Here is a 25663-nt window from a genome sequence, read left to right as displayed (position 1 = left end):
TTATGTGACCTGTTGATCTATTACTCAAACAAGGTTAGCCCCTCTCTGCTCCTGCCATGATTGTTATCTTAAGGCGTCCACAGGAGACGAAGCCTGGCTATTTACCCTGTTTCTGTTGTTACTTCCATTTCGGAGAGCAAACAGGAGGCTGATTGTAAATGTCTAAGCTGGAGCCCATCTGTCTCCCGTCTCAGGAAATGCAAACAGAAGGCTAGTTGTAAGTGTCCGGCCTGAAGCCCACTTTTTCCTGCCCCATGAAATGTAAACAGGAGGCCAGTTGTAAATGCCTAGCTTGGGGCCCATCCCTCTCCTGCCTCTGTCCTACAGTGCACCGGGCGGCCCCTTCAAGGAAGGGTCATCTGGCCCCAAATGTCAATAGTGCTGCTGTTGAGAAACGCTGAGCTGGACAATTAAATCAACCGCCTTTTCATGTAGGAACCCACCAAATCTTCAGTACAGACATCTGTTTGGAGGTTGCTCTTTGAGGGATTAGTGGGCGATGCTCAAAGCCGGTGGTGGTATTTTCTGTTAACAAAGGTGGAGACGGTCACCAAGGTCCCCATCATTTCTCAATGAAGTTAACAAACGCAACACGCAGTGCTTTCTTAGAACTGCTGACTGGCTCTGTGAAGCAAATACATGGAGTTGCTGTCAGGAAGTAGTGTTCACACATTCCTGAAAAGGAAAACAGAAGAAACTACAGAAGAGAAGAGAATGAAGTAATACTCTACTGCCTTAAACACGTGCTTAGAGATACACATCTGCAACTACAATTTTGAATTTTAATATTGTTTCTGAACTATGTCTTCCTCTTTTTTTTTTATTGTTTCTGTCTCCCTGGTGTCAATCCCAATATGTCCATCCTCCTGCACCCAAACCTGCATCTCCCCCTTGACTCCCTGTCACCCACTGTGCTGTAGAAGGACCACCCTGGGTCCCCCCCAATCTTACCTCAGTTGTTGGGCAGGTTCCCCGCCAAGATGTCTTAAATGTGCCCCCTTCTGAGCTGCACCGCTATTACCCGGATTCAGAGTCTCACTGTATCTTCTCCACTATCATTTTAGCTGCTTCTTTTTTTTTTTTTTTTTTTTTTGGGTTAGCTGCTTCTTAATTGGTCTCTCCAAGTCCAGCCTGGCCCTCTCCTGTGTCTCATAAATCCACACTCTGACAGAATTTAGAAAGACTTTTCTAAATAAAAATCTCTTCGTGAAACTGAAGCTTTAAATCTGCATAGCTTCTATGAAATTCCTTAGTCCAGAAAAACCCCTCCATAAGGCAATACTTGAAGTCACAACATTTTTGCCGTGGAATACACAGGGTGTTGGTGTTGTGAGATTAGCGGGCCAATGGAGGGTTCCCGGCCCTCTGACTGGTCGGCACTGCCAAGCATTCTTCTGTGGGACTCAAATACATCCTTCATCACGGCTCTTGGTGCCATCCCGTGGAGGTCACCCGCTCTGGGCTTGATCTCACTGGGGATGAGGCTGGGTCCTTTGGTTGGCTGCGTCTTCCCAGACAAGCACTGGTGATTCCCGGAATCTCCTGGTTAATTGGCGTTCATTTTCGAACATCAGCCTGATCTTTCAATGTTGGGGAATATTGGGACACAGGGAACCACCCGCCACCTTCTTGGTCACATGGCCCCTCCTCCCCTCCACCTCCTCTTTCTTCTACGGAAGCTAAACTGTTTGAAAGCAGGAGATGCGCAGAGGAGGGGAGCCGACCGTCACGCACTTTACATCGGAAACCAAGGAATCGCGGGGCACTTACCTCTCGGTTTCAGTGTATTGGGTACCCTTCCTGATTTGGCCCAACTTACATGTCGAGGCTCCTTCCCTGCCACTGTGCTCTCCCCAAGCCCCTCCCTGACAGGCATCCCCCCGAAACCTCCAGGCCATTCGCAGAGGACCTTCCTTACTCCCTGTTCTCTTAAGTTACCGGGAAGAACTCTCTTTCCGGCTGAAGAGCTATAGCATTTTTTGATAATCACATCCCCCCGAGTCCTCTCAGTCATTTAACAAATACGTTTCAGACACTGTGGTTGACGTTATGGACACAAAAACGGGTCAAGGAGAGTTAGGCTTTCCTCAGGCTGGTCGTCCAGCACGGAAGACAGAAGCTTCTCCAGAAAGTCCCTCTGGAGTTAAGTGTCTGACGGGGATTTTCTTGGGGTATTTGGGTGTGGCGGCCACCATCTGTTTTCTCATAACATCTAGAAAGTACCTCTGAGTATGTCTCTCATCAGACCGTGAGCCACCTCAGGTCACAGGTCACGTCCTCAGCTGGGTGCCCAGCACCCAGCCAGCGGCCGGGCACATGGGAGGGGCCGAGACCCCTCTGCTAATTGAGTTAACGAGTCTTCATTATGACACGACGACGCAGCACGACTTGGGGAAGCACTCATGGAAGAAACGTGTTAAGAGGGGAAAAAAGGTCTTCAGCGTTACGGAAACCTTTGCAGAATGGGGCCAGACTCAGTGTGTGCGCTTCGTAGGCTGCTGAGAAATCCTGTCTGAGTGCCCGCGGAGCTGTGATTTGCTAACAGTACCTGTAAATGACACAGGAAAGGCTGCCAGTGTGGCATATCGGCCTCACTGGACATTACAAGGGAAAGAGGGACTGACTTTGGCTGTGGTCTCCCAGGGGCTGGTGCTGTGACCCAGTTACCGAGGCCTGTTTGTGTGTGCTTGCCAGATTTTCGGGCCAGCAACACAATTCTGTTATTTCTCTTGGGCCTGTCAGATCATGAAACAGGTACTTTGAAAAACACAAACCTCTTCCCTTCTCGACAGTGCTGGAAAATCCCCGAAAAATGCTTCCTTTGGGGGGCCTTGTTTTTCCCTTATCTGGCAGGATCCTTAACATTCAACCGGATAGGGAAATACTTTTCAGATACAATCGTACTTTCTTAAAATAATAAGACGGGGAAGATTTTGACTGGAAAAATAAACAGCATTTCAAAATCTCTCCATTGTTAATCTATCGCTGAAAGGACTTCACGTCCCCTGTGTATCTTTTATTGGGAGGAGAGGGAGAAAAAACGAAAAGCGTTTTCGTATTGAGAGCTCTGCTTTTTTGTCCTTGGTTAAATCCATCTTCTATCGCTGGGGATATTATCTGGATGGGAGGGAAGGTTCCCCGGGTCTTGGTGCACAGAGGCTGCCCGCATCTGTGAGGAGAGAAAAGGCAGAGAGCTGAGAAGGAGAGAGGAAGCTTGCAGGAGGGGCTGCAGGCTCCAGGGCAAACTGGCTCAGCAAAGCCAGAGCAGGTGGGAGTGTGGGCCGGGGAGGATGCCCGAGCCGTGTTTGCTGGTTCGGGCGTAAATGAGCTCACCGCGGCTGACTTGAGGTCGCCACATGTTTAGCAGCTGGCTTGCAGGAGCCAGGTCCAGCTCGTCACTGCACAGGACACTGCAGCGGGCCTGCCGATTCCCCTGCCTCTCCTCCTGGGACCAGAGGCACTTGCCTTATGCGAGCACGGATGAGATCTGCCATGGCTGCTTAGCAGAGGGTGGGGTTTAGAGCTAGTGACCAAGCAGTTGTCACTGGGAGAAGCGCTCACCTGGACTCCAGGTGGCAGGAGAGGCCCAGAAGGAAGGTCCTCTGGGAGTGGCCTGGGAGGTCTGGGGGGCAGGGGAGGGGGTGTCTCAAGGAGGGAACTGGGGAGAGCGCAGTGGCAGGCAAGGAGCCTCGAAATGCAAGTAGAAGCCCCCTCTCTCCTTTCTTCCTTCCTCGCGGAGGCACAGAACAAGGCAGGGCTCCCAGACGGCAGGGCGCTAACTCGCGGGCAGGCGGTTAGTTGGTGTGGGTGGGCAAACAGGGATGCCAGAAGCTGCACCCCGTCCTTCCCGTTCCGGGGATCCCCGACGCCCTTCTCTTCCTCAGTCAGAGTCCTGAGCTGTGACCTTCGTCTGTCCTCTATCAGACCATCCTCTGACTCACAGTAATGTGTATGACACGAATATAAATACAGCAATTGGCTATGAGAACTTTTGAAATTAAAAAACATTTTAAAGGAGCGGGTGTTTTCTAGCTGTTTTACTCTTGTGTCCATAGGGCAGGGAAACCCCCAGAATTTGGGAAGAGTCTTGGTGTATTTATACAAAGAAAAAGAAGTCTGTGGATTGTCTTGAACCAGAACTCAGTGCCTAAGCGCTCTGGGGCGTGGGGATGAGGAGTGGGGCATGGGTGACAGGTGTGTGTGTAGGCTTACCTAACGTTCAAGCTTTCCTTCCCAGGTTAAAGCTGGAGGAGAGTTATGCCTTGGAGTCTTTGCAGTTCAAGAATGACTGGTGTGTTTGAGAAGGCCAAGGCCGACTTTCCCGGAATGTTCACTACGAAGCATGGCCCCAGGTTGCACACAGCACTCGGCGGAGGCCAGCGAGGAAGGCAGTGCTCAGCACCGGTGCTCAGCTTCCTTCTCTCCATCAGGCGCCGCAAAACCAGCAGCATTTCCTTCTGCGGCAGGTTCTCTTCTCCAGAAAGAGGTACGCTTGCTATCCACACACCTTCCCCTCTGCCGACCTTGCCTTAATTTACATCAATGATGCAGTGAGTGCAGCGACTGAAATGGCAAAACAAGTGTGTACTCAGTGGTTTTTGAAAGTTTGGGCTGAGCATCCCGCAGCAGCTGGGAGTAGCCGAGGCGTCAGAGGTGTGACGGGTGTGGCTGAGAAGGTTGTTTGTCTTGCAGCATTTGGGGCACCCCTGAGTGGTCCTGCCCTCCCCGCGTGCCCCGGGACGGCTCCCCTCCCAGGCTGTGCCCGCCGTTTGTGGGTGTCCTTGGAGCGCCTCAGTGGTCCACAGGAGCTTATTACAAATGCAGAGTCTGGGCCTCACCCTCAACCTAATACACTTTGATGAGACGCCAAGTGAATCACAGGCACGTGAGAGTCTGGGAAGCGCTGTCATGAAGCAAGAAGCATTGTCTTCCCCTCGGCTGAACCCCTGAGCCTCTCCGGGCGTTAACTGCTTGTAAAAACTGTTTCCCCTGCCCCTCGTGTTGAGGCCTGCGTCAGACTGTCCTTGGAATTTGTGAAATGTCCAAACCTATACGTTATGGGCTGTTCCTCAAATTTGTGAAGTGTTCTCAGTAGGGAACAGCTATGGCTTCACATTGTCTGAAAGGCAGTGGCTGCCTTCACAGTGCTGGGGGGACAGGTCCCCCACTGGGAGGCAGGGGAGGGGGGCTGGGCTGGAACGGGCCCCTGCTTTAGCAGGATGCGGAAGAATGGATAAGTAATGCTGTTTAATTTCCCTTCATAATCTGACATTTCTCTCCAGTTCCTTTCCTATGCTGCTCACCAGCCCCCCCAAAACACACACACTCCCAGCAGTTCTGATTGGCCCCATCTTCTTCATGGCTCGGCTTCTTCTTTCTGTAGAGACATGGAGCCAAGTAAGCAAGCAGAGGGTGAGCTGCTTAATCTTATTTACATGTGATGTACTTATTGTCTTTCATGTCCTGTAGGACTTTTAAAAAATATATATATATGACACTTTACGCCACTTTTAAATGAATCATTGAGAATTCATGTCATGCCGGGTTCTGTAATCACAGGTTTTCTAGCTCAACTTTTTGTCCAAGACCTATGGAGAAAGGGAAAGATGGGAACTACAACCACGTGATTAGAATATAAGCAATGATTTTAAAGCATTGTTAATGTGTGATAACTGACATACATTCAAAACACTGAAACCTTTAAGTTTGTAACCCCTTCATATTCTGGAATGATGCTGGAATCAGGAGAAGACAGGAGTGATACCTAAAAGGATAATATGCAAAGTGATATTTTAGCCTTGTGCATGATTTTATGTTTTCAGTGTACTACGTATGTATAGAACTGTTCAAGTTGTTATTTCCAATATTTATATTAGAAAAATTATATAGACACTTTATAATTTTAACCAGCTTTTTAAATAACACTTGTACTTACTGTATTGTAATAAATTTCACTTTTAACAGGAAAAAAAAAAAAAGAAAGAAAGATATCATCCTGTCAACATGCTTCCGGTGGCTGGGGCCTCTGGCCGCCGGCCTGGGGTGAAGCTGACACAGGAGGCATGGGAGGAGTGTGGGCCCTGATGACCCTGACCCACTGAGACCCGCTGGAAGCCTGCCCCCCTCGGAGGCCCCGGCCGAGCCCCTCTGACTCCGTATCTGTTCTGCCGCTCGGCTTACACGTCGGCACCACAGCCCAAGCCCGGCGGTGGGCAAGGGCTCGGACCCCAGGGGCGCTGGTCTCTGCAAGTGGGCTCGGGTCCGCTGATGAGCGGCGGGCCCTGGAGGAGTCCTCCGTCCTGGCTGCATCTTCCATCACGTAGGGCAGGCCCCGCTGGAAAGAGCCCCAGGCCCTCCGCACCTACAGCAGGAGCGCGCCTCTGCACCTGTGTCCGCTTCCTGGAAGTGGAAGAACCCAGGGGTCCGGGTCCTCTTCGCCTCTCTGCACGCGCCCCCGGTGTCCCTTCTCACTGGACCCAGAGCCAGCCTGGCGGCCGCACTTTCCCTTCCAAAACCTCGCGGGTCTCCGCCGCCGTCCCCGCCCCCTTGCCCGCGGTCCGGGTCCCGGCAGGACAGTGCGCCCTGGCGGCGCGGGGCTGGGGGGGGCTGGGCTGGGCGGGGCGGGGCGGGGTTGAGGGTCCGGCCCCGCCCACCCGTTCCCCCAGGCCGCGCCCCGCCCGCGGCGCCGGGAAGCCCTGGGAGGTGGGCGGCACGGGGCGCTGCAGTGGCCGGTCTGCGCCTCGGGCGGTCGGGGTCCCGCGGAGCAGAGGAGGCAGGTGGACCGGCGCGCGCGTGGGGGCCGCTCCCGCAGAGCGCGGGGCGGGCGGGGCGGCCTGTTTACCGGAGCGATGGCTGTGCGGCTCGGGCCGGGGCGCGCGTCCGGGGCGCAGGGTCGGGGAGAGCCGCGCAGGGTGGGGACTCAGACGCCGCCCGAGGCCGTGATGCTTGCGTGGAGAGGGAAGGGTGAGCGCCGTTAACCGGAGTCGGGCAAACAGTGCTTTCGGAGGCTCACACGTGGCTTGGAGGGGCTGCAGGGGTTCCGGAGGCCGGGGCAGGAGGCCGGGTCGTTTAGGGCAAGTGCGCCTTGAGCTGATCCCAAGGGCCGTGGGCGGGTTACGAGCTGCGTGGAGGGCCAGGACGCCGCCTTCCTCTGCGCAGAGTGTATGTGGGGAGAGTGGGGACCCGTTCTGTCCTGAGGCTCTCAACCGGCGGCGCGGAGGCAGCGGGCAAGGCTTGGTGACGCGTGTGAGGGATGAAGGGGGCCTGAGGCCAGCGGTTGGGTGAGAGAGGATCTCATTTCCAAGATGGGCCGGAGAAATGTGGGCTGGGGGACGATGGCCGTGCCTCGTTCAGTTTCAGATGTGCCCCCAGTTTCAGACGACCTGCCCACCAGCGCGAACACCGCCGACCTCCCTGCTTCACAGACACAGCCTCCCCGTTCTCGCTGGCTGTACCCCGTCACCCCGACTGTCCTCTCCTGGACCCCCCCTTCCTCCTTGCCTTTCCACTCCGGTGTCCCCCAGGCACTGGTTTCCCCTGTCATGCTCGGTCTACTCTGGAGGCTTTTGGTGGGAGGAATGAGGGAAGCTTCCAAATCCGTGTTTCTGAGCCAAAAACAAAAAACAGAACAAAACAATGCACATTGTCTCGGCCCCATTTCCAGTGTACAAGAGTCACCTGAGGTCTGGAGAACAGGAAGGGCCGGCACCCTGAGCTGGGTTATGGGTTACGGGATAATGGTTGGCCATAGGGAGCCGAGGGCCGTCCCCAGACTGAGCAGCCACTGTAGGTGAAAGTTCTTTGCCTCACAGCCCATTTTACACCCGTTTCCAGCCTGTCTGGATACAATTCAGCATCTCATACATTTTTCAGGTATCAGCTGGCAAATGGGGAGACCATGGCCTGAGTCACAACTGAAAATCTCACGAGGGGTCTTCCTAAATATATGCAAGAATAGACGTGGTGTTATGGGGACCAGGCAGAGCACCTACACGTTTTTCATCCGGGGTTTCCTCCCCTTCCTGCTCCCTGACCCTGTCCTCCTTTTCAGATGGGGAAGGATTGGACTTCACTGCTCCCAGGAGCCGTGTGTGTGTGCGTGTGCGTGTGTGTGTGCGTGTGTGTGCGCATGTGCGCGCGCTAGTGCACCTGTGAGTGATTTCTGTTGATTTTCCCAAGGCTCTCAAGCTGGCTTGACCTGCTGCCAGTACCACACTTAGCTAATTACCTTAACATTGGACTTATTTTTTGGATGGAGAGCAACAGGAAACGGATCTCCCTCCATAAAATATTTTTGAGCTTTAAGATGAAAAAAAAAAGTACAATTCTAAAATCGCCATGTGTCAGGTCAACAGCATTCAGGGTTTATTGAGGTGGCCTCCTTTCTCTTCGCTCTCTGGCTCCAGACCCAGCATCATGGACGCTCTTTCTGAAGCAAATGGCGCCTTTGCCCTCCGCCTTTTAAAGATACTGTGTCAAGATGACCCTTCACGCAACGTGTTTTATTCTCCCGTGAGCATCTCCTCTGCCCTGGCCATGGTCTTCCTGGGGGCAAAAGGAGACACTGCTGCCCAGTTGGCCCAGGTGAGCCTGGAGAAGGGACTCTTTTCCATCGTTATGTTCTGTCACCCCACTTCAGACCTCCTTCTGTAGAACTGCCCGAAGGAAGATGGGATGGACGCCTGGTGCACACGCGTGCTGTCTCGGGAGCTGGGGTGCCTGGGGAACCAGAAGCAAAGGGCAGGGCTGAGGTCTCCTTCACTGAGATCTTTTGGGGGAAAAGTTTTTCCAGTTGATAACCTGAATATGGCTATCAAAATTTTGTCCTAGCACTTTATCTTTGTTTAGGATATGATACCGAAATTGTTTGAAATCTCAACAGCTAAGATCTATCTCATTTTTAGAATAAAAGACTTTGTAACTATAATGATTCACTGGTAAGAAGGGTAGGTTAATATCTGTTTCAAGTCAGTGGTATACCAACATGCCTTCCAGCTGAGTTAGGGGATAAGCAGAAGTATGCAAAGAGGGTGAAAAGGCATGTGCTTATTACGTGTACAGACTGCATAGGTGCTAGTTAGCTTAGTTTAACAAATATTCAGCAACATCAAAATGAGTCTGTCCCTGTCCCCAGGGGATTTTATAGAGCAGGCAAGAGACACGTGCCCAAGAGGAAACCAGAAGGCTGGCGTCATGGCAGAGCTCCCACCCTGCACGCAAGCCCCTTCACCGTCGGGGCGCCTTTCTGTTTCAGTATGGTAATCATTTCCCAGATCACGTATGAGGGGGTGAAGGTTTCGGTGTAGAGGGGTATTCTTTATTCTTGAGCTTTCCTATGTTTTAGGCCAGCCGATGAACCCTTATAGGAGCTTCATGTGGGAGCCCCCAGGTTGTCTGGTTACTTTACGAGGTGTGACATGGAGCGGTCCTCACCCTCCCGTGCTCAACGGGAAAATAACAGGCACTCAGTGTGCGAAATCCATGTTGCTGCTTGTCACATCAAGGGAATTGCTTTCGAAGAGCGAGCTTTGGACTCTGTGTAAGCTGGCAGACTCTGAAAGCGCTGTCTTTCCCACTGTGATTTTTAATGCTTTTAACTGCATCCTTTTTATGGGGGGTAAATTTTAGAGGTAAGTTTGCCTCCATTTAGGGTACACTTAAACTTTCCTTGGGATGCAAGATTTTAAAATAGTTCCTTTTCTGAACCATCTTGTCCTTTTCATTCTTTCCTGTGATTCATCTTCAAACAAGAGAGATCTACTGAGGCAGAAAAGCCACCTCTTTTACCCACATGTGTTCTGTTTTCTCTCTCCCCCCCGCCTTTCTCTCTGTATCTTCCCCCTACCGCCACATGGTGTTGCTTCTCTGGTATGTATTAAATCTGCATGTAAAATAAAAATAATGTCCTTTTAAAGGAACATTTTGTGAAGTATTTGGGAAAAAATTTTGCTCACAATTTTTGTTGAGACTGAAGAGCAATGTTGATAATTTTTAAATTATTTTTCTTAACAGGTGCTTTCTTTAAACACAGAGAAAGACATTCACGAGGATTTCCAGGCACTTCTCACCGAGCTGAACAAGCCTGGCACTCAGTACTTGCTCAGAACGGCCAACAGGCTCTTTGGAGAGAAGACCTGTGAATTTCTGTCTGTAAGTTGAATCAACAGAACAATAAAAGTTGTAATCAAAATGTAGAGTCTGAGAGCAAGACTTAAGAGAACCGAAACTTATGAACATTATTTTAAAAACTTATAATTCTCTAACTATGCCTTGAATTATTTAAAATTTGACTACTTCTAAAATGCATTTATCCATTTCTGGTTATTCATGGCTTAGTACTTACCTATTTATAAACACTGATCTTTTAATATCTAGCAGACTAGGATGATCACTTTTAAGGGATGTCTGGTCTTTTTAATATAAAGTATGTAGTGTTCAGAGTTTTTGGAACCTTGCTGACATTATATTTAGGAATACAGCCTCACTGACCACTTTCCTCCAAAGATCTTTAAGGAAGCCTGTCTTTGGTTCTACCACACTGAGCTGGAGCAGCTCTCCTTTGCCAAAGCTGCAGAGCCGTCCAGGAAACAGATAAACGCTTGGGTCTCAAAAAAGACTGAAGGTCAGAATTACACGTTATCCCCCCTCCCGCCCTCTCCTCCTCCTCCCCCGCTCCCTGCTCCTCTGATGTCACTAGTCTTTCATGGTCAGCGCTGGGTTGGCTGGGCCTCATGGCATATCTGGACCTTCATGGACTCCCAGAGGTTCTGATCAGATGCTGGGATTTTCAACAACAGAGACTTTATTTTGTCCATTCACCCAGGACCAGAGTGACTGATATGAAAAGAAAGTCATAGGCCAGGTTTCCAGTTTAATAACTCACAGCAAAACATGCTTTCACTTGGCCGGTAATGTTCACGTGTTGGGTGAATCCAGCATCTCTGTAGGAAGGAAACTGACGGTCTGATCCTACACTTGGGCTCCTCCGTCTCGAGTCCACGTGGACCTCCATCACATTACGCTTACTTATCCTCCTGCTTCTTTCATGTCTTTTGCCTGCACTACCATCCTTAGATGTGAAAAACCTAGACTTGTAGGCCAGCTGCAAACCCTGTCTTGGGGCTGATGGATTCTGCAGACTTAAATCACTGTTTTGGGGGGAGTGGGGCCTTATTCGTTTCTGTTTCAGAGGGTGGCATGTTCTGGTCTTGGCCCCCATGATCCCTCTGTGATGCTGGACCCACACAGGCCCCTCTGCACCAACTACGCTTAGTACCACTAGGAACGATGCTATTTCCTTTAATAAGCGAGAGCCGTTTATTAACAAGTAAAGAACAAGAGGTTTTCTTTCCTTGAAGACTTAACAGTCATCTCCCCTGTTCCTCTGGCGGCAGTGAATTAGCAAGGATGCTCTTAGTTCACTGAAAAGGTATGACTTGAGCTCCAGGGGAATAAGGGAGTACCTTTCACTTACCACCTGACCTTTTCTGAGAATGTCTGGAGGATCAAATAGTGAAATGTTTTCTGGAGGCTTCCAGAAGTTCATCAGTGCACTCACGCTGTCCATTGCTGGTGATTTCCCCTTTGAGCCATTCGTTGTGGCTACATGTGCCGTGTCCATGGGCAGTCGTGGAATGTTTGCCCTGGACGTAGCTTTGGGGCATTTGACCACATGAGGTGACCGTAGCCTCTCCAGCCCATCCCTTATTTTCTGTTTGTCTTGTTCTCCCACCTGGAGCAGAGTTTTCCTTGAGTGACGGGGAAGTGGTTCACGTCACTGACTTTGCAGATATCCCGAAGTACCAGTGATAATAAATACCACCCGCGTGTGTGATTTCTGTATATACCAATCCAAACTCAGCAAATTTGAAAAAAGAATGTTTGGTTCTAGACTAATCATCAAGGATGTTCCAATAAGCCTTACCATGGTTGATTCATCATGCTTTGTATTCTCTACTTTTCCCTGAAGGTAAAATTCCAGAGTTGTTGCCGGGTAACTCAATTGATGCGCAGACCAGGCTGGTTCTCATCAACACAGTCTACTTCAAAGGAAGGTGGAATGAGCAATTCAACGAAGCGTACACAAGGGAGATGCCTTTTAGAGTAAACAGGGTGGGGGAAGCTTTTGAACATCCTGAGAATTTGATGAAGAAATTGAATGGAAAAATTAACTTTGTAAAAATATAAATGATTGGTTAAAAATAATTTGAAACTTAACATTTCTGAATGAAATTTTAAACTCAGTAGATAAGAACTGAAGGTATAAAAAACACTTTCTGCCGGTACTTTTTTGCATTTTATTACTGCTCCTACTGCCTTGATAATTTCTTATCCAGTCATTGCTGTATGAATGTGTCCATCATACATTCATTTCTGGAAACTCAAGGTTTTCTTTTAAGCCCAAATTGCTCAGATAGAAAGCAAAAAAAAAAAAAAAATTTTTTTAAACAGCCCACAGGTGTTAAGGAAGTGTGTGTTATATGTGTGTGACGGGGGGAGGGGACAGAGGGAGAGAACGTGAAAACATATTTCTTTAATCAGGTATTTAAAAAATGCGAATAAATATAGACTTGATTTGCTGCTAATTAATTTCTCATTATAATTTCAGTATTTATAGCTTTCTAATATTAAAACTGACAAAAACCTTAGTCTTGACATTGAGGTGTAACTTCGATTTAGGCAGGCATTAAAATAGTTTGCCAAACCCCTCAGCCCCTAAAACAAAATACGATTTTAATGCAATTAGGAAATTTATAGGAGTAAAACCCTTTTCTTAGAATAAGGTGTACTTTAAATAATCAGCCTTCTAATTGCAAAGGGGGAAGGGGGAGAACAACTTTTCGGGCATGGATTTTAGAAACTATCTTAATTTTTATAATAGGTGACCTGTGTCAACTTTTTAAAATGAATTTAATCAGTGTAGTATTTCAGTTAACTTCTGCATGCATATAGCATTTCTGTGTTTAAAAAAAGTTATTTCCTCAAATTAGCGTATCAGAATTGAGACAATCGGATTTAAGTGCGTGAAGACCCATGTGGCGCTTCCCACTTGCTGCCACGCTGCTTGCTAAGCCTGTGCATCCGTCTACATTCTGGACCACGTTGCTGTGAAACTATAGGTTTCATCCCACTTTATCATAAAACCTTTTGCTAATTCAATAGGAATAATTTTCTATTTAACTTCATTTGATTATACCGTTTGGTTAGGTATATTTGCTGGGCATATCTTAACTGTGGCAAATCTGACTTCCTTTTCTGGAAAATGCAGAGCGTCACATTTATTTTGCTGAAGGAAGCATCTCCTTTCCCAGGCTAGCACCTGTCTGCTGACGGCAGATGCCTTGTGATGGGAACAGGAAGATGCTGGTGGGCAGTCTGCAAATATTCACTAGGGCACAAATCCTGTTTCCATCCCGGGTGCTGCGAACACTCTGGAGTCTTGTTGCCTCGTTCAAGAATCTGCTTTTAATTCCGGGCTCATGTGTTTCCTCCCGTCAGAAGGAGCAAAGGCCGGTGCAAATGATGTTTCAGGAAGGCACGTTTAGACTCGCGCACATCGAGGAGGTGCAGGCCCAGGTGCTCGAGCTGCCCTACGCGGGGGAGGAGCTGAGCATGGTCATCCTGCTTCCTGACGACCACGTGGCTCTGAGCTCGGTGAGCTGAACCCTGCGACACCCTCGTGTCCTTGCTTCTAGGCTAGAAGCCAAGCCCCTCCTCCACCTTTGGGGTGCACCTCTCAGGCTGGGATGCGGGCAGCCAGGAGCAGGCAGTGTTCAGGCTCTTGGGCTCTGGATGCAACGGTTATTCAAGACCTACTTCTCCCGTTATCGCCACGTGACCTTGTCACATCACTCATCCCGGCCTTTGTCTTCTCACATGCGGACAAGGCTAACATCTGCCTGACAGCCTAATTACGAGGGTAAAATGGGGGTAGTTCAGGTAACAAGCATAGCACACCGTCGGGTCCATAATAAGCCCTGTGTAAATGGGATCCACTGTTATTATCATAATCATTGATATGAGCATTATATTTTCATGTCTCTGTTCAGAACCTGAGACAGGGAATGACCTAACACGGGGGCAGGGGACGAGGCAGGAGCCTCACTCAAGGGGCAGAGCCAGAAACTCCCAAGATGGTTCTCCCCAGCCGCCTCGCTTCTTCTGGCGTGGATCCCTAGGCTGAGAGCTGACCGCCGCCCAGTAGATTCTAGCCGGGCGCTGGGTGGCAGGCAGCGTCCCCATGTCCTGTGGGCCGAGCTGCAGCCGTGGGCCTCTCCCTGTGAGGTCTCTTCTCCAGAAAGCACACGGGCCCCACCTCGGGGCCGATCTCCCTTCGGGGCGGGCTACACCGAGAGCCCTTTCTTTCCCATCTCTTCTCTAAGCAGCAATGTCTTGTTGCCTTCAAAAATAATCAAAGTTCAAAGCAAAAAAAGCAGCGTCAGCTGGGCCTTGAGAATTGTCAGGATAAAGTCTGTCTCCTGCAAGCTGTGGCTGAGGAGAGAGCAGCCGGGGTCCGGTGGCTCTGGGCTGCCTGGGCACCTCCCCGCCAGCCCCCGGCTTGGAAGGAAGCCGAGTGTGAACTAGTGCCAGTACGAGATCTCACACCTGTCCCGGCAGGTGACGGGGGCGCTGGTCCTTCTGCGAGAGGAGAAAGGGTCGGGGATGCCTGACATGTGCTGAAGTAGGAATCACAAAGTGCAATTCTGGTCTTTCAGGTGGAAAAACATCTCACTTTTGAGAAATTCCTCGCCTGGACCCACCCAGACTGCATGAAAAGCACAGAAGTGGAAGTTTTCCTCCCGAGATTTAAACTGGAAGAGGCTTATGACCTGGGGTCTGTGCTGCAGGGTCTGGGGGTGGTTGACGCCTTCCAGCAGGGCAGGGCTGACTTCTCGGCCATGTCAGCCGACAGCGACCTGTGTCTGTCCAGGTTTGCGCACAAGAGTTTGGTGGAGGTGAACGAGGAAGGCACGGAGGCCGCGGCCGCTTTGGCCGTGACAGTGGTGGAGTGTTGCCTGGAGTCTGGACCCAGGTTCTGTGCCGACCGCCCCTTTCTTTTCTTCATCAGGCACAACAAAGCCAGCAGCTTTCTCTTCTGCGGCAGGCTTTCCTCCCCATAGGGGATGCACTCACCGTGCGTGGGAGCTTTTCCCTCTCTGTGTCCCCAAATCCCACTCCACAGCGCCCGGAGGATGGGCCTGGGCAGGTTCCCACCGGGCTGAATGATCCGCCAGCACAATCCCTCGCTTCTTCCCCTGCTGACCACTTGTTTGTGCTACTTAACCAGGATCGCGGGACAGGAGACCTTAACGATTCCCTGCTGTATTTGAGATGCAGCCCAAACCCCACAGGACGGCAGGCAAAGTGCTCCTCTGTGGCCCCAGACTTACTTCCCACTCATTCCATGTACCATCCTCTCGAGTTATGCTGTGTTCTCAACTCTGGTCACATACTTGCCTTAGACCATTTCAGTAGTAATAGATGCTACTCCCTATCGCTACCATTTTATAGATTTCCTGGTGCTTGTGCTTTTTAGGAAGTTTCTTTAATGCTCATTTTCATTTTCTCTTTCTTTAACGTTCATTGGTCACCACGAATGTTCCAAATACCGCATCAGGTGCTGGGGCCGCAAAGGGGTGGAGTCACAGTCCTCTGGCACCTGCCTGCTAGTGCCCATGCCGGAATTAGGCAGCTTTGAGGACAACCAGGCTGGACTCGGTGATGCCCTTAGACTTACCATGTAACCCCTTGTAGGGACCACACCTTTCTTCGTGTTACTGTATTTCTGCACCTCAAACTCTAACGGGAAAAATTCCATTCAACCCTTAAAGCTCATCTCCAATGTCTTCTTCTCCGAGAAATGTTTCCTTTTCTGCGTAACCAGACGTGCATCTTTGAACTCTCACTGCACCGAGGGAGGGCATGTCTCTTATGGTAGTTGCGTTCTCCAGCTAGACTCTAAGTTCGTCAGGGGTTGGGACTGTGTTTTACACATCAGTGTGCCACTTATTGTGCACCGATAAGCAGTTTGATCTTTGATGAGCTCTGTGACTTAAAAAAAAAACAGATTAGAAATCAGCGATTTTATTGGTGTTTTTTTAAAGAATTCTTTTTATCGAGGTGAAATTCACATAACATAAAATTACCATTTTAATGTGAATATAATGTGCATTGGCCTTTAACAATGTTGTGCAACCACCACGGTGATCTAGTTCCAAAAATATTTTATCACCCCAATGGAAAACCCTGTACCCACTAAGCAGTTACTCCCCATTCCCTCCTCCTCCCAACCCCCGGCAGACACCAACCTGCTTTCCATCTCCATGGATGTACCTGTGCTGGTAATTTCATGTAAGTTGAATAGTATAATATATACCATATACTCCTTTTGTGCCTGGCTTCTTTCACCTCGCGTAATGTGCTCAAGGTTCATCCATGTTGTAGCAGGTGTCAGCACTTCATCCTTTTTTATGATTGAATAATATTGCATTGTATGGATAGAGCACGTTTTGTTTATCCAACCATCCATTGATGGACATTTGGTTTGTTTTCACCCTTCGGCTATTTGTGAGTAATCCTGCTATGAATGTGCATGTACATGTATTTATTGGAATATTTGTTTTTCATTCTTTTGGGTGCAATACCTAGGAGGAAATTGCTGGGTCATATGGTAATTCTATGTTTAACTTTTTGAGAAACCACCAAACTTCTTTCCACAGTGGCTGCTTTCCACTGGCACTGTATAAGGGTTCCAATTTCTCCATAGCCTTGCCAATACTTGTTATTTTCTTTCTTTTTTAAAAAAAAAATTATGGCCATCCCAGTGAGTGGGAAGTGATATCTCATGTAGTTTTCATTTGTATTTCCCTAACGACTAATAATGTTGAGCATCTTTTCACGTGCTTACTGACCATTTGTATATATCTTCTTTGGAGAAAAGTTTGTTCAAGTCGTTTGTTCTTTTTTTCACCGGGTTGTTTGTCTTTTTGTTGTCAAGGTAAGAGTTCTTTATATATTCTGGATACTAGACCCTTATCAGATATGTGACTTGCAGGTATTCTCTCCCATTATTTAGGTTATATTTTCCCTTTCTTGATAATGCCCTTTGAGCCACAAAAGTTTTTAATTCAGTGAAGTTCAGTTTATTTTTTTCTTTTGTTGCTTATACTTTTGGTGTCATAGCTAAGAATCTATTGCCCTATACAAAATCATGAAGATCTACAGCTATGTTTTTTCCTAAGACTTTTATGGTTTTAGCTCTTATATTTAGATTGTTAATCCATTTCGATATCTATGATATGAGGTAGGGGTTCAACTTAATTTTTTTCCATACGGGGTACCCTGTTGTCCCAGTACTTGTAACTCTTTTTGAATTGAAAAAAGTGTTGATAATAATCAAAAAGGAAAGGTAAAATCTAAACAATTAATAAGGTGAAAAATTACTCAATTTTGAAGAAACACCATAGCCAAATTGAAAGAAAATATTATAAAAATATTATTAAATATCTATAAAAATTATATTTGCCAACAGTATATCTGATAAGGGGTTAATATCCAAAATATACAAAGAACTCATACAATTCAACATCAAAAAACAGTCTGACTGAAAAATGGACAGAGAACCTGAATAGATATTTTTCCAGAGAAGATGTACAGACGGCCAACAGACACATGAAAGGATGCTCAACATCACTAATCATCAGGGAAATGCATCAGGTTCCTCAAAAAAATTAAAAGTAGAACTACCACACGATTAACAATTCCACTTCTGGGTATTTTCTCAAAGAAAACAAAAACACTAATTCAAAAAGATACATGTACCCCTATGTTCATTGCAGCATTGTTCATAACAGCCAAGATATGGAAGCAACCTAAGTGCCCATCGATAGATGGATGGATAAAGAAGATATGGTATAGAGGAGTCAAGATGGTGGCACGGGAGGACGCAGAGTTCGCGTCTCCCCACAACTAGGGTGCTTGCCGGATGCTGGTGGGGGACCCTGATGCCCAAGGAGACGGGGAGAACCCCCAAGCGAACGGATGAATGGATAAAGAAGATGTGGCACATATATACAATGGAATATTACTCAGCTATAAAAAGAAACGAAATGGAGTTATTTGTAGTGAGGTGGATGGACCTAGTGTCTGTCATACAGAATGAAGTAAGTCAGAAAGAGAAAAACAAATACCGTATGCTAACACATATATATGGAATCTAAAAAAAAAGAAGGTACTGATGAACCTAGTGGCAGGGCAGGAATAAATACGCAGACATAGAGAGTGGACTTGAGGAACGGGGAGGGGGAAGGGTAAGCTGTGACAAAGTGAGAGAGTGGCATGGACATATATACACTACCAAATGGAAAATAGATAGCTAGTGGGAAGCAGCCGCATAGCACAGGGAGATCAGCTCGGTGCTTTGTGACCACCTAGAGGGGTGGGATAGGGAGGGTGGGAGGGAGGGAGACGGAAGAGGGAAGAGATGGGGACATGTGTATGCATATGGCTGATTTGCTTTGTTGTGCAACAGAAACTAACACAGTATTGTGAAGCAGTTATACTCAAAGATCCATAAAAAAAAAAGTGATAAACACACACACATATATGTATATATATATTGGAATATTAGCCATAAAAAAGAATGAAATCTTGCCATTTGCAGCAACATTGATGGACCTAGAAGTATTGTGCTAAGTGAAATCAGTCAGAGAAGGACAAATACCATATGATTTTACTTATATGTGGAATCTAAAAAACAAAACAAATAAACAAATGTAATAAAATAGAAACGGCGTCTTAGCTACAGAGAAGTAACAGGCGGTTGCCAGAGGGGAGGTGGGTTGGGGGAAGAGAGAAATGGATGAGACAGATTAAGACGTACAAACTTCCAGTTACAAAATAAGTCATGGGCATGAAATGTACAGTGGGGGGAATATAGTCAATCATAATGTAATATCTTTGTATCGTGACAAACGGTAACTAGACTTATCATGGTGATCATTTTGAAATGTAGAGAAATATCGAATCACTATGTTGTGTACCAAGAACTACCATAGCGTTGTAGGTCAATTATACTTCAAAAAACAAACAAACTCATAGAAAAAGAGATCAGATTTGTGGTCACCAGAGGTAGGGGTGGGTGTAGGGTAGGGAGAATTGGAGGAAGGTGGTCAAAAGGTACATACTTCCAGTTATAAGATGAATAAGTGCTGGGGGTGTGATGTACAACCTGATAGATACCATTAACACTCCTGTATGTTATCTATGAAAGTTGTTAAGGGGGTAAATCCTAAGAGTTCTCATCACAAGGAAAAATATATGAGATCGTGGATGTCCACTAAACTCGTGATAATCATTTCATGATGTGTGTTAAGTCAAATCATGATGTTGTACCCCTTAAACTTACACAGTGCTGTATGTCAATTATAACCCAATAAAATTGGAAGAAAAAAAATGAAATTCAATTACGAAATTTTAAAAGATCAACAAGGAATTGATACCAGCGTATACAAAGAACTCCTACAAATCAAAGAGAATAAGGCAGTAAATTCGTAGTCAGAAATACAAATGAAATACCTTGAGATACTGCTCTAGGCACATTGGATGATTGGTGTCAGAAAGTTGGACACAACCTGGTGAAAGCCAGGAAGTAGGGGAATAGCACTTGTGGAACAGGAACTGAGACACCCACAGAGGAAGTAATCTGTCAGTGTCCTCAGTGGGCGTCTGTCTCGGGATCTAGGTGGCTCCCTTCCGGGTCTGTGGCCCAGTGATGTCATGGCCAAGGGACCGGGATCTTCACTGTGGCCTCACGTGTAGAACAAGGAGTTGGAAGCCACGTAAGCGCCCATGTCAGAGGGGAACAGATCATGAAAATGTGGGGCACGCTTTGGAATAACTATGTAGGAGTCGGAAACTAAAGTGCAGGCTAGGTGTACGTTCAGTCTGGTGGATAGATGATGAGTGAAAAAAGAGGTAGAAGGAGGCATATAATCCAATTCCTTTTACATAAATTAAAAACATCCGCAACATTATGTATTATACAAGGATACGCACCTATTGCGTTTCTTTTACTATTGGTGAGAACTTTTTCATAAACTTTCTTATGATGTTTTATTAATGAACAATTTTTTTTCCTGTAGTAAAACCTAGGTTTTTCTTTAGTGATTTTGACTCTGCTTTCTGCTTTCAGTCTTAGAATACTTTCCCATTGAGAAACCAATTACTCACCTATTTTTTCTTCTGTGTTTTTACTTTTTAAATTGATTTAACTGTTTAATCTATTTGTAACTTGTTTTTGTGTTGTTGACATTCAGGAAAAAATATAATTTGATTTATTTACAAATAGTCAATTTCTCAACATTATTTGTAAAATGATATGTTTTCCCCAGCCACCTGTTTTTTTCATCTTTATTCTTCCAGGTGAACTTTAGAATAATTTTTCAATACCCAAAATAATTTTTTTTAACTTTGGGATTTTTTTTTTGGAGAGATTAGTATGACATTAAGCATATAAAAATTATTTGAGTAAATTAATCTATATACAATATTTAGACTTCTGCTCAGGAAAATGAGAGGAGGGGTCTCTATTTGTTCAAATCCTTTATTGTATGTCTCTGTCTAGGTTTTATGTTTTTATATTAAGTCCCACACAGTTTGGGTTTTTTTTTTTTGTTATGGTTACTTCTAAACTTTATTGCAATTATAACAGTTGTAAACATTTTCCTCACCTGGTTATGGATGGAATATAAGTAAACAATTGAAGCTTACACAATTAAAGAGATACATTGTTCCTCTCTACTACTACTAAACACACTTCTGATACCAGTTGTGTGGGCTTTCCCACACCTGGCAGTTCTCTAATTTACAGGGACACTGGGCATCTTACAATTTAACTCAGTTCTGTCACTAACTGCCTGGAGTTTGCTCAGACCCCAGAATTTAAGTGTTCAGTCCCATAAGACTGCCCCCCCTTCAGATGCCGATTTTAAGTTCCAGGTGGTTCTGAGCCCCTGGCTATAAATGGGGTTCTCACAACCCCTCCTTGGGTTCACATTTGCCAGAATGGCTCTCAGAACTGAGGAAAATGCATTATTTTCTATTACCAGTTGGTTTCTTATAAAGGATACAACTCAGAAACAACCAGATGAAGAGACAAGTATACAAGGTACGTGGGAAGGGGCGGGGCTTCCATGCCATCTCCAGGTGTCCCACCCTCCCAGTTCCTCCACGTGTTCAGCATCCTGGGAGCTCTCAGAAGCCGTCACTTAGCAATTTTCATGGAGCACGATCGATTATTAATTTGTAGCCCCCCTCCCCTCCCTGGAGCCTGGGGGATGGGACTGAAAGTCCAAGCATCTAATCACGGTTGGGTCTTTCTGGAGACCAGCCCCACCCTGCAGCCATCCGGGAGCCACCAAGATTGGCCTCCTTAGAACAAGTGATGTTCCTGTCACCCAGGAAGTGCCAAGGGATTTAGGAGCTCTGTGTCAGGATCTGGGGGCAGAGACCAATATATATTTCTTATTATATCACAGCATTTATTGTATATATGGCCAAATTGGTGAACTCTTAGTCATTTAAGAGTTTTCAGTACATTCCGTTGGGTTTTCTGCTCTGTGGTTATGCAAGAGGCGAATGACCTTAGGAGGGAGAACATCGTTCTCCTTGTTGCACTCCTGGTTCCTGTTTTTAGGATTTGTTTTTTGTCTTGTTTTGTCTTGGTCTTTTTTGCACTACCCAGAAATTCTGAGACAGAGTGTGCAATCACCATAAGAACCCTGTGCTGCCCTTTGTTACAATTTAGAGCTTGGTAATTCCCAGTGCCTGTCACACTATGAAGAAGTGTGGTATAAATTAGGCTTTTTGGAGGGAAGTTAACAAGACTTTCTGGAAGTCTTTCAATTGCAGATGAATGTTCCCTTGGGACCAGCACTCTCACTTTTAGATTATCTGTTGTACAGAAGCATTTGCACACGTGCTCAGATATGTTCCAGCTTTTTTTCTTCAGCATTATTTTAAAAATTCAGATCTACAGGGTTTTTAAACTATTATTTTTAATTGTGGTAAAAACACACATAATATAAAATTTATTAATCATTTCTAAGTATACAGTTAACATTATTTTTTAATAGCAAAAAAGGAAAGAAAAAGAAATGAAAGAAGGGGAGGGGGAAGGAGGAAGGGTGGGAGAGGAAAGGAAGACAATGAAATGGAATTAATCCAATTTTAATTTTTTTCTCCATAGAAGAATGTAATTCATTTATATAACGGAATATGATGCAGGAAATTAAAAAAACATGTGATTGGTCTGTACATCACCGAGACAAGCTGCCTCTGCTCGCCGCACAACAGGAAGACGAGGTGTTGAACGAAGGAATAAAACTTTATTCGGAAAGCTAGCAGACTGAGAAGACGGCAGATGTGTGTCTCCAAAAAACCATCTTATCGGGGTCTGGATGCCAGTTTCTTTTATAGCACAGAGAGGGGGAGGAGATGAGGAAGTAAAGTAAAAAGGCCATAAGTTTTGCAAATGTCCCCTGGAATGGCCAGGCTCGGGGAGGGGATGTGTTAATTTCTTCTTTCTTGCAGCCATTCACAGGCAGACAGGGTCTGGATGTTTCCCTGAACAAAGGCACTTTGGTTTAACATTCAGGCACAGGGGCGGGGTTCCCCGAGGCAGGCCATTATGTATAGACAGTATCCTTTTGGTGAACAAAAGCAACGGGAAGCAAAGGTTAAAGTAAAAGAAACAGATCCAACATGTAGTCAGATTTGGCTCTTCCCTGTTATGTGTATGCAGTTCCTGAAAAAGATCATGAAAACAAATTAAGTCAAAAATGTATTTTGCAATACAATGTGTATAGTATGATGTCATTTTTGTGAACAAAACCCTGTATGTGTACATGTGAATTTATATATGTGAATTCATAAGAAAAAGTTTAAGGGGCTACATCTTTACTGCTAACAGTGGTTATCTCTGGGATAGATTGGAGTAGTGGGTATCGGAGGAAAACTTAGATTTTTTTTACTCTCTATATGTCCATTTATTTAAATTTTTAACTAAGAAAATATAATTCTGGGGACTTCCCTGGTGGCGCAGTGGTTAAGAATCTGCCTGCCAATGCAGGGGACGAGCCCTGGTCCGGGAAGATCCCACATGCTGTGGAGCAACTAAGCCCGTGCGCCACAACTACAGAGCCTGCGCTCTAGTGCCCACGAGCCACAACTACTGAGCCCACGTGCCACAACTAGTGAAGCCCTTGTGCCTAGAGCCCGTGCTCCGCAACAAGAGAAGCCACCGCAAAGAGAAGCCCACGCACCACAACGAAGAGTAGCTCCCGCTCGCCACAACTAGAGAAAGCCCATGCACAGCAACGAAGAACCAACGCAGCCAAAATAAATAAAATAAAATTAAATTAAAAAAACGAAAATATAATTCTGTAATCTGCACATAATTTAAACAAGATCTCCAGAATACAACCATTTGTGTAATACTGAGTGACAAGGTACTGAAATTGAAATAAAATCTACATAAATGGTTTTAAAAATATCCTTTTATCCTTGGTTTTTATAAGAGTTTTTAACAAGAATGCCAATCAAGCATTGACCTTTCTCTTTTCATGAGTAAGGTTTATTTCCATTTTTTCCTTATTTTTCAGAGCCGTTTCTCATTCCCTGTTCTGTGAACTGACTTCATATCCTTCACCCATATATTCCCTAGGGTTACGTGAATGAGTAGGAGCGTTTTATATATGAACGAAACTCACCTTTTGTCTAGGAAATGAGTTTTCAGTATGTCCCTAGTTTGTCTTTTATTTTACATGGTGTTTTCACCATGTTAAAAATCTTAAAAGTTCATACGTGGTTAAATGTATCAGTCTCTTAGTTTCCAGGTTTTGTGAATGCTTAGAAAGTCTCCTTCCCTCCAATATTTTAATGATTTGTTTTCAAGTTAAAACTTTGATCCATCTGGGAGTTAATGTGAATGAAGTGTGAGATCGGTACCCACCTTCCCCCGCAGACTGCAGCCTGGTCACAAGAAGCATCCACAGAGCACCTGTGCACACGGCCTCTTTCCACTGCCAGCTCAAGCTGCACAAACGGTCACCACCACCCTCCTTGTTCCTAAATTCAAGAGGCACCTGATTCCTGGGCAACATTTGATACTGTTGGTGGCTTCCTCCTCCAAGGGGCCCTGATCGTCCTTGCACCTTCCTACCGTCTCCTGCTTGGTCCCATGTCAGGCGCCGTCCTCTGTCCAGGCTTCAAGTGTCGCTGCTCCTCGCAGGGCTGGCCTGGCCCTCTCCCAGCCTCCCCCTCCGAGCTGACGTGGTTCACATCTCTGGTCTACCTGCCCGCCCAGAGCTGACGCGTTGAGCTCAGGTCTGTCTCCTGAGCTCCCACATCTCCAGCTGCCCACCTCATCCTCCATTTGGACACCCCGACAAGCGCTTCTGTCTCAGTTCATGCAAAGGGGACATCATCGCCTAGCTTCCCAACCCTCTTTTGTTTTCAGCTCTGGGACCGTAAGATCCACGAGAGCAGCAGTGGGGTTCACGCCATCAAGTCTGCATCCCGGGCACTGGTGCCTGGTGCTCCTTGTTAGGTACCAACTGGAGTGACCTGAAGGGCAAGGCAACCCCCCTCTGGCTACCAGGCCAGACACAGGGCACCTTCTCCCCTCTGTCACCCCGGCTGCAGATTTTGAGGCTGCAGACAGGCTGCCATCCTTGCTCGGCGGGCGGACTCCTGCAACGGCCTCCTGCAGCGGCCTCCCCTCTCGTCCTCCTTTTCTTCAACCCATTCTTCTCCCGATTGGCAAGGAGGTCTTGCCCACAGTAAATCTGGGTAATTCTGGCTGCTACAACCTAAACCCGCAGTCTCTATAGCTAAACACAGTAGAAACTATCTCTCGCCCACTGTAAAGTCATGGAGATGTTGTTCAGGTGGTGGTTCAGAGACCTAGATTCTGGCACAGTCAACACGCACCTTCCAAGGACGCTGCAGAAGAAGGAGCATGCAGGGTGGTGCGTGGAAACGGCATCACGTCCACCTGCTCCTGCCAGGGAGACTCAACCTCACGTCCACACCTGACTGCAGGGAGCCTGAACATGTGGTCCTGCTGCGCGCCCAGGTAGAACTTGAGATGAGCTTGGGCGGTTTCCCTTTGCCTTTAGGATAAAGATGAACAAGGTGTGTCATGAACTGAGCTGTCCTCCCCCCAAAGTCATATGTCAAAGTCCTCACCCCCAGGAGCTCAGATGAGACTGTATTGGGACATAGGGTCTCTAAGGAGGTAATTAAGGTTAAATGAGGTCATGGGGTGGGGCCCTAATCCTATAGGACTGGTGCCCTTATAAGAAGAGGAAGAGATACCGTGACACACATGCACAGAGGAAAGGCCATGTGAGGAAACAGTGAGAAGGCAGCTGTCTGCAAGCCAAGGAGAGAGGCCTCAGGAGGAACCAACCCTGCTGACACCTGGATCTCAGACTTCCAGCCCAGAACTGTGAGAAGTAAATTTCTGTTGTTTACGCCCCAGCCTGTGGTCCTTGGTTATGACAGCCCCACAAAGCAATACAAGGCGCTTCCTAATTTAGCCACTCTCCTCCTCATCCTTCGCCATTCCTCTGAGGACAACTCTTGACTCCATCCCGACTGA

At 46.8% G+C, this 25663-nt stretch overlaps 1 protein-coding gene and 1 long non-coding RNA gene across 7 annotated transcripts; one reads left to right on the top strand and one right to left on the bottom strand.

Annotated features, from left to right (window-relative positions):
- Positions 1–498: 498 nt before the first annotated feature.
- On the bottom strand, positions 499–6271 carry LOC309637915. Of its 3 annotated transcripts, none has more exons than XR_014250854.1 (3): positions 4213–6271; positions 952–3169; positions 499–624 (listed from the first exon to the last, which is right to left on the bottom strand). It is a non-coding gene; the product is annotated as an uncharacterized lncRNA (long non-coding RNA). The 3 variants fall into 3 exon arrangements; XR_014250855.1 differs by having other exon boundaries at positions 554–675; XR_014250856.1 differs by having other exon boundaries at positions 576–697.
- Positions 6272–6627: 356 nt separating this feature from the next.
- On the top strand, positions 6628–18228 carry SERPINB9 (serpin family B member 9). 4 transcript variants are annotated; one of them, XM_082413195.1, is made up of 7 exons: positions 6628–6776; positions 8406–8583; positions 10012–10149; positions 10504–10621; positions 11969–12111; positions 13498–13653; positions 14715–18228. In XM_082413195.1, the coding sequence occupies exons 2-7, from the start codon at positions 8416–8418 to the stop codon at positions 15117–15119; spliced, it is 1128 nt and encodes a 375-aa protein (XP_082269321.1). In that variant the 5' UTR covers positions 6628–6776; positions 8406–8415; the 3' UTR covers positions 15120–18228. The 4 variants fall into 4 exon arrangements, with proteins under 4 accessions (XP_082269321.1, XP_082269322.1, XP_082269323.1 ...); XM_082413197.1 differs by having other exon boundaries at positions 6653–6772; XM_082413198.1 differs by lacking the exon at positions 6628–6776 and adding an exon at positions 6833–6963.
- The last annotated feature ends 7435 nt before the right edge of the window (positions 18229–25663 follow it).

This window comes from Balaenoptera physalus (assembly GCF_965194825.1).
Source record: "Balaenoptera physalus genome assembly, chromosome: 11".
Lineage (NCBI taxonomy): Eukaryota > Metazoa > Chordata > Mammalia > Artiodactyla > Balaenopteridae > Balaenoptera > Balaenoptera physalus.
The sequence above is the reverse complement of the archived record's forward strand: the minus strand, read 5'-3'. Positions and strand labels throughout refer to the sequence as shown.

Bases quoted from the DNA above. Each gene is read 5' to 3' on its own strand.
- SERPINB9 (XM_082413195.1), top strand. From the start codon at position 8,416: ATGGACGCTCTTTCTGAAGCAAATGGCGCCTTTGCCCTCCGCCTTTTA. The intron at 10,622-11,968 runs GTCAGAATTACA...TTTTCCCTGAAG, and splicing joins GGTCTCAAAAAAGACTGAAG to GTAAAATTCCAGAGTTGTTG. The intron at 12,112-13,497 runs GTGGGGGAAGCT...TCCTCCCGTCAG, and splicing joins TGCCTTTTAGAGTAAACAGG to AAGGAGCAAAGGCCGGTGCA.